At 49.1% G+C, this 13803-nt stretch overlaps 1 protein-coding gene across 15 annotated transcripts in view; it reads right to left on the bottom strand.

Moving 5' to 3' along the window:
- Positions 1–13803, bottom strand: part of RANBP3 (RAN binding protein 3) — a 60387-nt gene that overhangs the window by 27201 nt on the left and 19383 nt on the right. For 7 of the 15 annotated variants that reach the window (XM_021084006.1, XM_021084005.1, XM_021084007.1 and 4 more), the window contains exons 2-3: positions 10413–10468; positions 3675–3863 (exon numbers count right to left, since the gene is read on the bottom strand). In XM_021084006.1, coding sequence (XP_020939665.1) covers positions 3675–3863; positions 10413–10468 — 245 coding nt within the window. Of the gene's footprint in view, positions 1–3004; positions 3164–3674; positions 3864–10412; positions 10469–13803 lie in introns of those variants that run through there. The other 8 variants (XM_021084014.1, XM_021084013.1, XM_021084017.1 and 5 more) reach the window with 3 other exon arrangements.

Genomic DNA, 13803 nt, shown 5'->3' with positions numbered 1-13803 from the left:
GAGCAAAGGCCACCTCAGTGAGGATTAGGGCTTCAGGATGTCACCTTGGGGATGCTGGGATCAGCACCCATTAGGGACACCATGAGGAAAATAACCCCAATTAACACTTACATGAAGAGGCTGAGGAGAAAGAAGACCAAAGAGAATGTTTCAACTTATTTTCTGGCATCAAGACAATGTGAACAAATGAAGCAGAGGACGGCTGGGTGTGGCCTAACAAGCACGGCCACCCTGACTGCGCAAGTCCAGTAAGCAGATGGGGCAGGCAACACAGTTCTCTCCCCTCAGCAGACACGGGAACCTCAGCAGGGAGCAGCTCATTGTGAGGTGTGTAAGTCCCTGTTGCCAAGTGCAAAATACAAGGGATCATCTAACCCAGGGACCACAGGCGTGAAAATTTTCTGTTCTTCGAATAAAGGATGAAACTATGAAAATTAAGATCACTTGATTTATTAAGGCTTGCACCGTTCCCAAAAACATGGCTCTCATGAGGCTGCCTGGTGTGGCCTCGAGGGACAAGGCTGCCAGGCCAGTCCAGGAAGAGGGGAGAAAGCTGGAGGCTGCATCTCAGAAGCTGACACACACAGACAAACAAGCAGGAGCAGGAACGAATGGCACTGCCTTCTTGACCTCCAAGAAGAGACCAGAAAGAAAGACCCTATCAGGGAAACTCCTTCCAGAAAATGCCAGACACCATTTGGCCTGCCTGGGACTCAGTGATTCTCTGCTGGACGCCCAGCTAGAAAGCCCACTGCTGTGGCTGCAGGAAAATGGACACCTGGGGTGAAGTCACTCAAGAGAGGGGCCTGCTGAGTTGTTATTGTCTTCATGTGGACTCCAGGGCAATTTATTGTTTATTCTGTGACTGAGGGAACCAGCTCAGAAATTTTTACCAAAAAGTCAGACACTGAAAAAAAGAGGTGGCCTCCAAAGACGTGAATGCTGGGCAGGGGCAGAACGAGGGTCAAATCTCATGCAGAGGCTGGAGGATGAGGGGACGCGGTCCAGCCAGGGGACTCATTCCAGACTCTTTCTAAGCTTCCTGGTGGGTCTCATAAATATATTTTAGGCTCAGCAGCGCCTTGGCGCAGAGCTTCAGTCCAGGAGAGACTGCAGCCAGGCTCACAGTGAGCACTAGGAATACTCACTTGCTTTTTCCAGATCAAATGGAGAACTTAATCTGCATGTGGTATGGTGTCCTTCAAGCTGCCTCTGAGAGCCAGGAAACCTGATATATAGAGACTTTTTCCTGGTACTGAGCCTTAACTAGCCAGAGTTCTGATGAGACTCAAGGATGACAAGGGCCTTTTATAAGCAACAATGCGAGCCACTATTTATTACAAAGAACTCAGAGCTTTACATTTCCCCAAGGGATCATGGAAGAGAGAACAGACAAAACGTGAGGGAAGAGACCTGGGTAACGTGTGGGCGTTTGCTGCATTCCAGTGTGGTATGGAGCAAGCTCCTAACCTGCTCTGATACAAAAGCAACTAGTCCAAGTTCACCACAGAAATACCTCAGCTGGATAAGCAGCTGGGATCGGGTTCCATCTGCTTTGATTTATGCCCATAATTGACCTAAAAGAGCAAAGTTTACTTGGTCTTGAACATGCCCAATCAGCAGAGAAATCCAATTAAGGGAAACCATTAGCAATCAGACAGGCCTTACTCTGCTGAGAGCCCAATGGACCATGCCCTGGTTGGTTCAAAGCTGTCACCAAGTGATGTGACAGTGGCACCGTTGAGACCTCTGAAGGAACTGGGGATTCCTATAATCACGAATGTTAAAACTACATAGCAGCTGTGTGTATGTCACATGCACAGCCTTGACTGTTAGGCTGGTACATTTAGAAACTGCTCCTCCCAGTCCTGGCTCTCTCCCACAGTGACTTCACAACCATCTGCAGGTTCCCTGCCATCACACTTGACCTTGCATTTGTCAGCCTGGGCACCGCCGTTGGTGCCACGAACGACCTACCTAGATCAAATTCAGATGAGAGTTATTTCCCTGAAAAACTTAAACTTCTGGGAATTAGAGTCTCTGACTCACAGTCCACAAGAACTGAGGAGCTGAGTTCCACTGGCCAGGCCTCAGAGATGAAGGTGCAGCCTGGGCCCAGGCAGGTGAGGCCCCCAGGGTACTTCCTGCACTGGCCTCTGGGGGGTGGGGCCCAACCCATCTCACCAAGTAGGCCCTGGAAATAAGTGGGGCTCAAAGAGCCTGCATGTCTCTGGAAGAGTAGCTGCCAGGACACAACCTCTCCCTGTCTGCTGCTCAGGTGAACACCCTCACCTTCAGTTGGAGACTCTCTGTAACCTGTGCTTTTCGACCCAAGAGCAGCAGAAGGGCCCAGAGTCTCCTGGGCAGACCCACACCAGGAATGTCTGTTGTCAGGGAATGGAGAACACGTGCCTGTGGAGGCTGAAGGCACACTAACTCGTACCACCTGGTTCGGAAGAAGGTTCCAGAAGCTGCTCTGCCCCCAACCCAAAAAGTGATCACCTCTTGATTCTTGCTGTCAGCCCTCACTTGAAGGCTATGCTCCCACAACATGGTAAGCACCTCCTGGCTGGAATCTTTACTGGGCTTCACCACCCCAAACTCACTTCTATGCCAGGAAGGTCTGCCCCCTCATCCCACCCGGCACATGGCAAAGACTGTTTCTTCTTTTCCCACCATATGGTGGTTCTGCCAAAATTTAAAATATGGCTCCAACCTCACCTTCACTGCATCTCACTTCTGAGTATCCCACAGGTTGGTGGCTCTAACTGAATTTTAGTGGTTTACTTAAGGACACAGGAGACTGGTGATGTGACACAAGGGATCGCTAAAGGTGTGGGATTGTGACACTGACACTGCGAAAGGTCGCCCAGGGCTCAGTGTGGCAGACAAAGCGGGATCCTTTGTTTTCTTGTTGAGTCATTTTCCCCCGATAGAAAAATGGGGGATTCAGTCACTAGGTACCGAAAGGATGAGTTTTTGATCCTGAATGTAGGATGTTTACCTTTCCCAATTTATCAAACTCCAAAAACTCAAGACATTTCTTGTTCTCGAGAGTTCATAATCTTCTCCACCTACAATCTTCAAAAGCCTTCTTAATACAAAGATAAAGGGCTCAAGGGATTCCCTCTGGATTCAAAGGAAGAGTCTTTTCTTCTTCCTGCTTTGATTGAAGACAAGCAGTTCACAGCCTAACCACAGTCCAAACACAACCGGCCTTGTAAAGAAATCTGCGTTAGACACCTCCTCTTCCTACAGATCAAGGAAGCTGGAGCCTTTTGCATTTCTAAGACACTGAACTTGAATGCCCAAATTCAGGGAGAGGAGAAAGAAAAACGGAAGGAGGGAGAAGGGGCAGATTCTGATCTGGAAGTTTCTACCCCACTATTCAATTCCTCTTTGGACCCCGTGTGTCTCTTTCAGGAAACAGGATTAACTTCTTGCTATGGTATACATTCCCCCAGTGAGAAAAGTTTCAATGTAAAAGGGGATTTAATCTTTCCCATCTTTTTGGCAGCAGGAATGAAAGGGAGCTGAAGAAATCCTTGTTGTCTTTTCAGTTATCATCAGCTGCTTACGAGACCGGGGGTCTGGATCTGAGGAACTCGAAGGGAAAGGGGCCGGTCAGGGCTGGGACCCCCGGGCCGTGGGATGCCAGGTGGAGGTGGACTTACCCCTGCCAGTTCTCGTGGAAAAGGAAGAAGCTGGGCTTCAGGAGTGCTGGCTGAAGCGCTAGCGGGGGCAGGTAGCTCTAGGGCATGCTCACCAGCTGACTCGGGGTGACCCGTGCCATGGTGGGGGGCCTCAGCCTCCCCCCGAGGCTCCTCTCCCGAATCCGACAAGTCTTTTTGCTCTGCAGAGGACTGGGAGCAAAAAAGACAATTTTCCTTCAATGTCAATAAAGCCTGCAACATGGGGCAGGGGAGGGGGTGAGGGTCAAAAGTTTGGAGACAGCTCCTGCTCAGGTCGAGTGTGCTATTGCCGTCTGCTGACAGAGCTGGCCCTCCAGACTAAGAGAAGGGCAGTGAATATGGACTTGCTGCTGTCAGATTTTGCAGGGAGCTCAAGGTGTGCAAGAAGTCAGACCCTTGTTTTCAAAACTGCAAGGTGGCCCCTTGAGGAACAGAGATACTCTGCTGACGGCAAAACAATATGGTGACAAAAACGGGGGCAGTGCCTCCATCAGAATGGAACAGGGACAATAATATCAATAATGTCAAATAATAATCCATCTCCTCAAAAATACTCATGATGGGGAGTTCCTGCTGTGGTGAAACAGGTTAAGGATCTGGCACTGTCTCTGCAGCTGGATGGGTTGCTGCTGTTTGATTCCTGACCCAGCTGGAAAGATATTAAGATGCTGAGTGAATATCAATACTGGAAATGTATGTTGGAGCCCAGATGACTCTTTCTGTTAAGGTTAATAATGTCTGCCAATTCCTTTGTACAATACGTATTTTTCATGGAGTCCTAAATGCTGATTTAGACACCATGGAGAAAGCAATTTTTTTTTTTTTTTTTTTTTGGTTTTTTTAGGGCTGCACCTGTGGCATATGGAGGTTCCCAGGCTAGGGGTCTAATCAGAGCTGTAGCCATGGGCCTACACCACAGCCACAGCAATGCCAGATCTGAGCCAAGTCTGCAGCCTACACCACAGCTCACGGCAATGCTGGGTCCTTAACCCACTGAGCGAGGCCGGGGGTTGAACCTGCATCCTTACGGATAGTAGTCAGATTCGTTTCTGCTGAGCTATGACAGAAACTCCAAGGAGGCAATTATTTTAATATTAAAAACATATGGAACAGAGTTCTTGTTGTGGCTCAGTGGGTTAAGGACCCAGCACTGTTTCTGTGAGGATGCAGGTTTTATCTCAGGCCTTGCTCAGTGGGTTGAGGATCTGGCATGGCTGTAGCAGTGGCTTGGATTTGATCCCTGGCCCAGGAACGTCCATCTGCTGCACATATGGCAAAAAACAAAACCAAAAAACCCCCAAACCTCCTGACAGAGGTGGCCACCAGCACCTGTCTAGCTGCTAGGAAATGGGAGGCAAGCCTGGAACACCACACAGCTACAAAGTGGGGCATCTGGGGTCACAGGCTTCTGCACCTTGCTCAAGTTCTTCCAGCACCTTTCATCTATTCTGCTTAAACCTGAGAGGAAGGAAACATTTTCCTGCTCAGTAAGTGCAGGTGCGAGGGGACCCAAGGAGCTGACAGACACAGAGAGCTGGCTTCCCATCAGCGGGAAGGGGGGGGGTTGGGAGTGCACTGAAGAAGGGAGGTCCTGGGCCTAGGATTCTCCCAGGCTCCCCCCAAACAACCTGGGCAAGGGCTTATCTAGAAAACAGCCAGGCTAAGAGAAAGCCGGTTCTGCAAGTCTTCGTCCTCAAAAACACAACACCTTTGGCATCCTTTGAGGTGGTACCTGGGATTCTGGGGGAGCTTCCATGAGCCGAGGGCTCTGTGACCAAGGCTCTTCTTGGGAAGTGGGTTTTAAAAGCTGGTGTCCTGGGATAAACAGATAGGCTCCAGTTCCCAAACCTCCTGCTTGGCATCGTCTACCACACGTTTCTTTCACTTTGTGAACTAAATGACTGAGAGGGCATGTTCCTCCTGCCTGTGAAGTGACTGAAACCTTTTTAGATAAGGCTTGGGACTATTTTTACAGGTGTGATCTTGTTGGATGAAAGGAACTATATAAAGAGGATTTAAGAGAACTTTCAAACATTCTTAGAAAAGCAAAAGTAACATAACATTAACTCACCCATACATCTAAAAAGTCACCCAGATCGACATTTCCTATGCAGAGAAGACCCAGGACACAAAGGCCTTCCTTCCCAGGCTGTTCCTCAAACCTGTGCAGGGCACCAAAGTCAATCTGTGCACTAGTCTGCTGCAACTTTATGGGCTAGAGATTTAACACCTGACGAGAGAAAATTAAATCCAGAGTTCTGTGGGAAACTGCCTATCTCCAATCAGAACTACTTGGATTTTTTTTCCCCCTTTAAATTAAATCTCTGATTTTACAACATAAATGTTCAAATCCCTCATGGCATGGTGGACTCAAGATGAAGCCTACATTGGAGGACCAAAAAGAAATACAAATGCTGTCCCAGAATTTTCTATTTGGGTCCAAGTATTTCTGCTGAAAGCTCTAAAGAACAAAGATAGAGCCTGTAGTTTTTCAACATGTTTGTTAAATTCGACATTGGGATTCTGGCAGCCTTTGACATCACCCTAAAATACATGTAGCTGAAAAAAACTATGCACACAGGATATGCTTGTCACACCAACACTGAGCTTCCAGCGTTTTCGGTGACACCCTGCTTTCCACCCAATAGCAGGCTGCTGTTTTTACTGCTTTCTGTCTTTTTACTAAATGGACGTTATCCTGCCAGTGCAACTGCAAAGCCTTCTGCCTTCAGATTAACAAATATTTGGAAGATAAAGTAAATGAAAGAACATTCAGACATCACAGTGAAACAACCTACAGAAGGAGGTTCAAGTTCTCTTCACGTTAAAAAGAAAAAAACCTGTCTCCATTCAAGGCAGTTAAGAAAAGAAGGTTTCATTTTTGCCCCTCAAACAAACACAAGCGCGGCAAGCATCCTGTGAAGAGCGCCATCTTGAGGAAGCATGGGAACAAGGAAAGCTGTGCTGGTGGTCTGGCTTGCTGGCTCTGGGTTTTAGGTGTTAACTGGAGTTCCAGCTGCTCACCACTCTCTCCAACATAAAACAGTAGTAGGGGAGTTCCTGTCGTGGCTCAGAGGTTAACGAATCCGACTAGGAACCATGAGGTTGCGGGTTCGATCCCTGGCCTTACTCAGTGGGTTAAGGATCTGGTGTTGCTGTGAGCTGTGGTGTAGGCTGCAGACATGGCTTGGATCCCGTGTTGCTGTGGCCCTGGCGTAGGCTGGCGGCTACAGCTCTGATTCGACCCCTAGCCTGGGAACCTCCATATGCCGAGGGAGCGGCCCTAGAAAAGGCAGAAAGACAAAAAAACAAAAAACAAAAACAAACAGTAGTAGGATCTGACAACTCGTCTTGAGACCAAGTGATGCCACCAGCAGGCTCCTGCCTCCAATCTGTGGTTTGCTGAGAATACAACTCGAACTGTCCATGGGGCTGACAGAAGATCCTGTGTGGCTTTATCACCAAACCCAAACCAAAAATGGGCTGGCAGCCTAATTTTTTTTTCTTTTCGATTTCAAATCTTCTCTCTCAATCATGACTCAGTAATAATAGCTGGGCCTGTGGAGCACTCTCCTCTGAAGGTGGCAGGGGTTCTTTGAGTGCATCTCACTTGGTGGTTTAGAGATCAGTTACTGAAAGAAGTTAATGGTCCCACAGTTGACAATGGGACTTCGTGATCTTTGTGGATCAAGAAGTGGCTCAAAAAGAGCTGTATGGCAGACTTGGGTGATGGATGATCAGGACAATTTCACTGTGGATTATATATATTAGAAGGTATTTCTGAATTCATGGTCATGTTCTCAGGAGTGACAATGGCACTGGAGCCATGGAGGGGAATTCCTAGGAGATGCCTGCAGAAGCATTTTGGGGAGAACTGTCAGGTTGGTGCAACACAGTCGAGCATTTATGATAAAAATGTTAATGGTGAAGCCAGGTGAAGGATACTCACAGTACAATTTTTAAAACCTTTCTGAGGATTTGAAAAAAAAAAATTCACAATAAAAAAGTAAAAAAAAAATCAACAGCAACCTGAACAGGTCTTCCCATCTCTTTGGTGAGAAGGGAAACTGGGAGGGTCTCAAGCTCTCATTTGAGTCAGAAGCGTCATGGCTGCTCCCTGCAGATCTGCCCTCCCCCCACCTCCCTGAGATGGAAGCTGAGGAAACACAGCTAGCTGTCCAACCACTCTGCTCCCCTTGTGCCCGATACTCGCTCGAGCTACCATGAGCAGCAGAGAAAGGAGTTCCGTGAAGGTTCCGCCACTACCAACCCAACAGCTCAGACTCGGCCCTAATGGACAGCTCAGGCCGCCTGCTTCTTCTGTTAAAACACAAGAGGTTTTCCACGCCCTTCCGCTGATCTTGTCAAACAAGTGTGACAGAAGATTTGGAGGTCAGTTATTTTTAGAAGCCCATTTAGAGTTGGCACTGAGTCCATATTTTGATGTGCACATTTTTACAAGGATGAGTGCCTTCCCCGTTACTTTTCAGGTTCAGCCTCACCATTTACATAATTTCATCAAACTTGTGAAAGTGATATGTGTAAGAAAGCCTTTGACAAAATTACAAAACAGCAGGACCACCTCAACTGTGAAAACAGTACTGAACTAAGAATTAAACTCAGGGGTTCCTGTTGTGGTGCAGCGGAAATGAACCATGAGGTTGCGGGTTCGATCCCTGGCCTCCCTCAGTAGGTTAAGGATCTGGCGTTGCTGTGGCTGTGGTGTAGGCTGGCAGCTACAGCTCCGATTAGACCCCTGGCCTGGGAACCTCCATATGCTGTAGGTGTAGCCCTAAAAGGACGAAAGAAAAAAAAAAAAAAAAAGAATTAAATTCAGTCAGATGAGCATTACATTTTGGTGTTTTATCTTGCTGGTTGTCCAAAAGTCTCCAGGTTTTAAGAACTATTAATTCCTATTACTTGTTCAAATTTGGGTTGGCAAACCTTTTCTGTAAAGGGCCAGATACTAAACATGTTCGACTTTACAGGTTCTATGGTCCAAACATTCCAGCCCCATTTATAGTGTGCAAGCAGTTGCAGCCTCCAGGCATGTGCATGGCAGTGTGCCAATAAAACTTTATTTACAAAAACAGGTAGTGATGGTGAGCCTTAGTTTGCTGACACCTATTTTAAACTAAAAGTGGTTCAAAAGATAATCATAATAAATTTCAAAATTCTAGAAAATCCTGATTTTAGGGAAAACCGAAGAGAAGCAACTTACACATCTGAAGCAGAAACCAAAGGCACCTACTTCTGAAAGCCAGAAGAAACACATCAGCCCCTTCACAGTGATTGAGCTTCCAAAGAACAAACGATAAAAACACATGTCATTAAGCTGTATGTGTTGGTTAGGGCCCAAGGGAGTGGAGACAGCAGGGGCTGATGTATTTTGAAAATACCACCTGGAAAACTGAACCAAAATGGGAAGAACATTTCCTTGGGTTTTCTGATTCTTCAGCAAAAAAATGAACAATGGGAAAGATTACTGTAAGAACAAGCCTAGCAGGTAAGCCCCTGCTCACACAGAACACACCCTGTGCAGGGGTGTGATGGGGGTTTGAGGCAGCTGCTTTCCCTTCCTGCCCCCTCCACACATATACTCACTCACATAAACACATGCACATGCATTCTCCGTGACAGAGCACTTGAACACTGCCTGGGAAAATTGGGCCACTGAGAAAGAAAAGTCTGGCTTCTCTTCTCAGACCAAGGGACAGGGTTTACAGGTGGCAGCTGGGTTGCCAAGAATCCCAAATCACCAGGCCAGCAGCCCCCAAGCTCAGAGCCAGCCACTGTCATGGGGGACCGGAGATCCACCAGAGCACTTGGTCTGTGGGTCATGAGCCCTGAGCTGAGGACATCCTCACATGCTGTCCTTATCAACAAGATAAAAGGATTTCAGAACAGTGGCATCGACGCAGCACTTTGGTCACTCAGAAATACTGCAATTGCACCCCTCAGTCCTCAGGCATGAGGGGAGGGACCATCCATTTTTTGGACAAATAAAGCTTGGGAGGCATCACCACAGAACAGCAGCTAACTTTGGACACTAACCTGACATTCAACACTGATCTGTCAGGAAGGGACATAATACCAGGGACTTCAAGGTAAACCACAACATGAGACATCAGAATGCACCACCACACCACCAGGCTGCTAGCTCATCATGAGGAATTGGGCAGAGTACTTCCATCAAGAGTGCAAACAAGACATTTAAAATCCAAGAGGGGGGAAGTAAACTAACACCATGGGTGGTCAGTACATAATGCAAGCCAACTAGTAATTATTCTAAATGCATTTATGCCAAGTAGCTTGTCTCCCCCCTTTCCCCCCCCCCGCCCGGCCAAATCCCCCTAAAATCTTTGAAGGTCTTATTTTTGCCCTTAACCAGCACAGCTTCCTCTCCTTACCTTCCTCCCTTTCCCCAGCCCCCACTCCCCACAGGCCAACCAGTTTTCCTAAAGCACAGCAGTACTTCTAAAACAAATCATCTGCAATGAGAAAGAAGCTTTTTACCACTGTTTTTCAAAGTAGGGTCTCTGAGCCCTGTCCACACACCCCATTCTTAACCTCTTGCTGCAGTAACCTAAAGCCACTGGGCCTTTTGCCCCCTCCAAGCTCAACGTGAAGGCTTAAAAGGCAGAAGATCCTCAGCCATGAGACCTGGGAAGAAACCAAGTCAGAGTAACCATGTGAAGGGAGAACATACCGGCCCCTTACCTTTTGTCCTTTATCCTTCTGAAACACAAAGACGGGCGGAGCAATGGCAGGCTTTTCTGCAAAAAGAAAAATTGGTGTTTTTCCCCCCAACACTGTATTTTTCGTAAACAAAGCTACATTCGTTTGTAATAAGTTAAAAAGAAAAAACAAACCCGATATAAAACCCATAACTCGAAAGAACATCCAATCATTTACAAAAGTTTCTTGTCATGGATGTGGGGAAGTGTTCAGTTGTAAAAACCCAACACTCAACAGGACGATACGTGCACTTTGTTGTGTGCATATATACGCCAACAAAAAGGTTTTAAAACTTACTTAGGACAGGCCATGTCACTGATGGAGGAAGCGGAGTGGGGAGTGTGGCAGGCTGCTATTCAGTGCCACCAAGTGTGGCACTGCAGGAACAAGGAGCAGAGACAGCAGGTTCCCAATTCCAAATGCTGGAGGCTAGTTTAGGGTTTTAATCTTTGTGTGTGTGTGTGTTTTCTCCAAGTCTGCAGGTCAGCCAGTGGGTGTGTGTGGGTGTGTGTGTGTGTGTGTGTGTGTGTTTTCTCCAAGTCTGCAGGCCAGCCAGTGTGTGTGTGTGTGTGTGTGTGTGTTTTCTCCAAGTCTGCAGGCCAGCCAGTGGGTGTGTGTGTGTGTGTGTGTGTGTGTGTGTGTGTTTTCTCCAAGTCTGCAGGCCAGCCGGGACCAGAGGTGACCAGTTTGCAACTCATCCCCACACGGCACATGTTCTTTGGAGAGCTTACTCCACTCAAGATAGCCCAGTGTTCCACTCAGGTCTCTATATGAGCACCCATTTAAAACAATGCATAGAGGTGTGAAGGTCTGGGAGTCCATCTTGCACAGGTGCTGATGAAGGAAGAAACCCTTTGGGATGCTGTCACACAAATGGACCAGCGAGATGCTGCCGGTCACTCTCAGGCAGCACCATCTGTCTCCCATCCAGGGGTAGCTGAGTCCACAGCCCTTTGTCACTTGTCCTTGAGCAGGCGGCAGCCAGCCATGGGGTTCTGGATGAGGCCCACCATGACCCATGGGGGAGGCCCACATGTGCCTGCATCAGGGAGGCTGTGGGTACACTCGTGAACCCTGTGGTATGCGCCCAGGGCCTGCCTCAACATTTGAGGCTGGAGGGCAGCCTGGATGGGAAGCAAGGGGAGTCGTGAGTTTGGGGAGCACCTGTACAGCCCCTCCCCCTCCCCTCAGCCATGGGGAGCTAAGGTGAACCAGGAACCTGCACTGGCACAGCTTTACCACGGCAAGACTGCTACACAGGAGGGGGCACAATCTGCAGGCCACTCGAGCACTCAAGTGGGATCTGGTCTGAGTGTCTGGTCTGGAGCATCAGGGAAACATCCCCGAGAAGAGGTGGCTGGGCTGAAGTCTCAAGAAGAGCCCAGAAGGGAGAGGGACAGGTGACCGGGAGCCCATGGGGCAGACTGTGGCAATGCTAAGGAACCAGGACAACTGTAAAAGGAGTGGGGGAAGCACAGAAAGAACAGAGTCTGGGGAAGGAGGCGACATGGGGAGACCTGTCAGGAGGCAATGGGGATCACCCACAATAAAGAAGATGGGGCAGGGACAAGGTTTGAGGAGTAAAAGCACAAGACTGAGATGGTCACACAGACACTGTCCCACTCCCCACCCCTCAAAACTCCCACTCCACAAAGGGGCAGGACACATGCCAATCTTGACTTTGGTGGCAGGACCCACCAATGGAGACTATTCCCCCTGCTGTGCTCACTGAAGCCTTGTGACACTTGGTCCGACACAACAATCCTCACCACACACAGTCTACGCAAACACTGGGGTGAACAACATTTACAAGAGCAAAATGCCATAAGGGAGGAGAGTGGGGGTGCCAAAGGGCCTTCCACGCTTCCTAAAACAGCCATCACCCCAGCACAGATGGCTGCTGCTTGACAAACACGGAGGGCTGAATGAAAGTAACTACTGCCAGGCAACAAGGGACAGCAAAGGAATGCTGGAGGGGCTCTGGGGACAGTGGCAGCTTACCCTCACCATGTCTACCATGGGAACCCCAGTCATCCTCTGTTACTGCCCTTCACCCCACAAGCCCAACATCCAGGGCTGCAGGTTAGGGCCCAGCCTCACTTCTGCATTTGACTCTGGGCCTTCCAGCTGCAAGGCGCAGAGGGGCAGAGGCAGGAGCTGGGGTTGTGGCCAGCGCAGCATCCCCCGCCCCTGCCATGGTTTACAGGAGCCCAATCTGGACTCCAGGTCCACAGAGGGGAGAACTGCAGGCTCCTGCCCCAGGGCACCCCACGGCACAACAATCAGGCCAGGCTGAGGCAGCAAAAGAGACTTGGGTCCAGGACTTTCGCCAGAGCCACTGTGGAAGGGATGTCACCACAAGGGGCACAGAGTGCAGCCAATCCAGCAGAAAGCGGAGCTGAAGATAGAGAAGGAAATGGAACCCTGGAGGCCCAAAGCTAAGCCCTCACCTGACTCTGACTTTTCAGTTAAGCCAGCAAATGCGGATTTTTGTTTAAGCCAGTCTGAGCTTGATTTCTGCCCCTAGTCTTTTATTTTTTTTTTGACCACACCGGTGGCAGGTGGAAGTTCCTGGGCCAGGGACTGAACCTGCACAACAGCAGGGTCCTTTAACCTGTGAAGCCATAAGGGAACTCCTGTTCCTAGTCTTTAACAGCCTCTGGCCTCTCTGAGAGGTGAGGTTTAGCTGCCATAGACTTAAACACACGCCAAACCCTGTTTGACCCTGACTTTCTTTCTTGTCACAGCAGATATCCTCACCTGATATGCTATGTATTTAGGGGTTTGTGGTGTGTTCCCCCTACTAAGCTATCAACTCCATGAGCCTGGAGAGTGCCTTGTCCCCTCCATGTTCCACAGTTTGAGAGCAGTATTTGGCACCCTGCAGGGATTCAAGTATCTGGTGGGGAGATAAGTAAGAGGAGGGGGCACTGCAGAAAACAACAGCCAGACTGTAAGGACTAGAATGGAGAGAGAACCATTTGGATGGCAGAGGAAGAGCTTCCTGTTGCTGGGACTGTGTTGGCTGATGTGCAGGCAGGCACAGGAGGGGCTGCCTGTGAGCCCGTGGGACAGGACAGGATGGGAATTAGTTTGAGCAGGCGGCTGTCTGTGGTGCGAAGGTCCCACCCAGCATGGTCCAGGCATAAGCTGGGAGAGGTCCCCTCTGCTGGAAGGACAACCCTGTACTGCAACTGGGCATGCTGCATGGGGCGGGGTAGGGGGGCGGCAGAGGGAAGCCATGGAGAACACACTGCGGTCTGAGCTCCAAAAGCAGATCCGCCCTCATTAACTCCGGGCTCCTGCTCCTCAACCACCTGCTGCCACCACAGTCATAGTTGAGAGCTCCCTTCCTTCTCTGCCTCTACTCTCA

This window comes from Sus scrofa, chromosome 2 (genome assembly GCF_000003025.6).
Source record: "Sus scrofa isolate TJ Tabasco breed Duroc chromosome 2, Sscrofa11.1, whole genome shotgun sequence".
In the NCBI taxonomy this organism is placed as follows: Eukaryota; Metazoa; Chordata; class Mammalia; order Artiodactyla; family Suidae; genus Sus; species Sus scrofa.
This window is presented reverse-complemented; position numbering and strand designations above follow the sequence as displayed.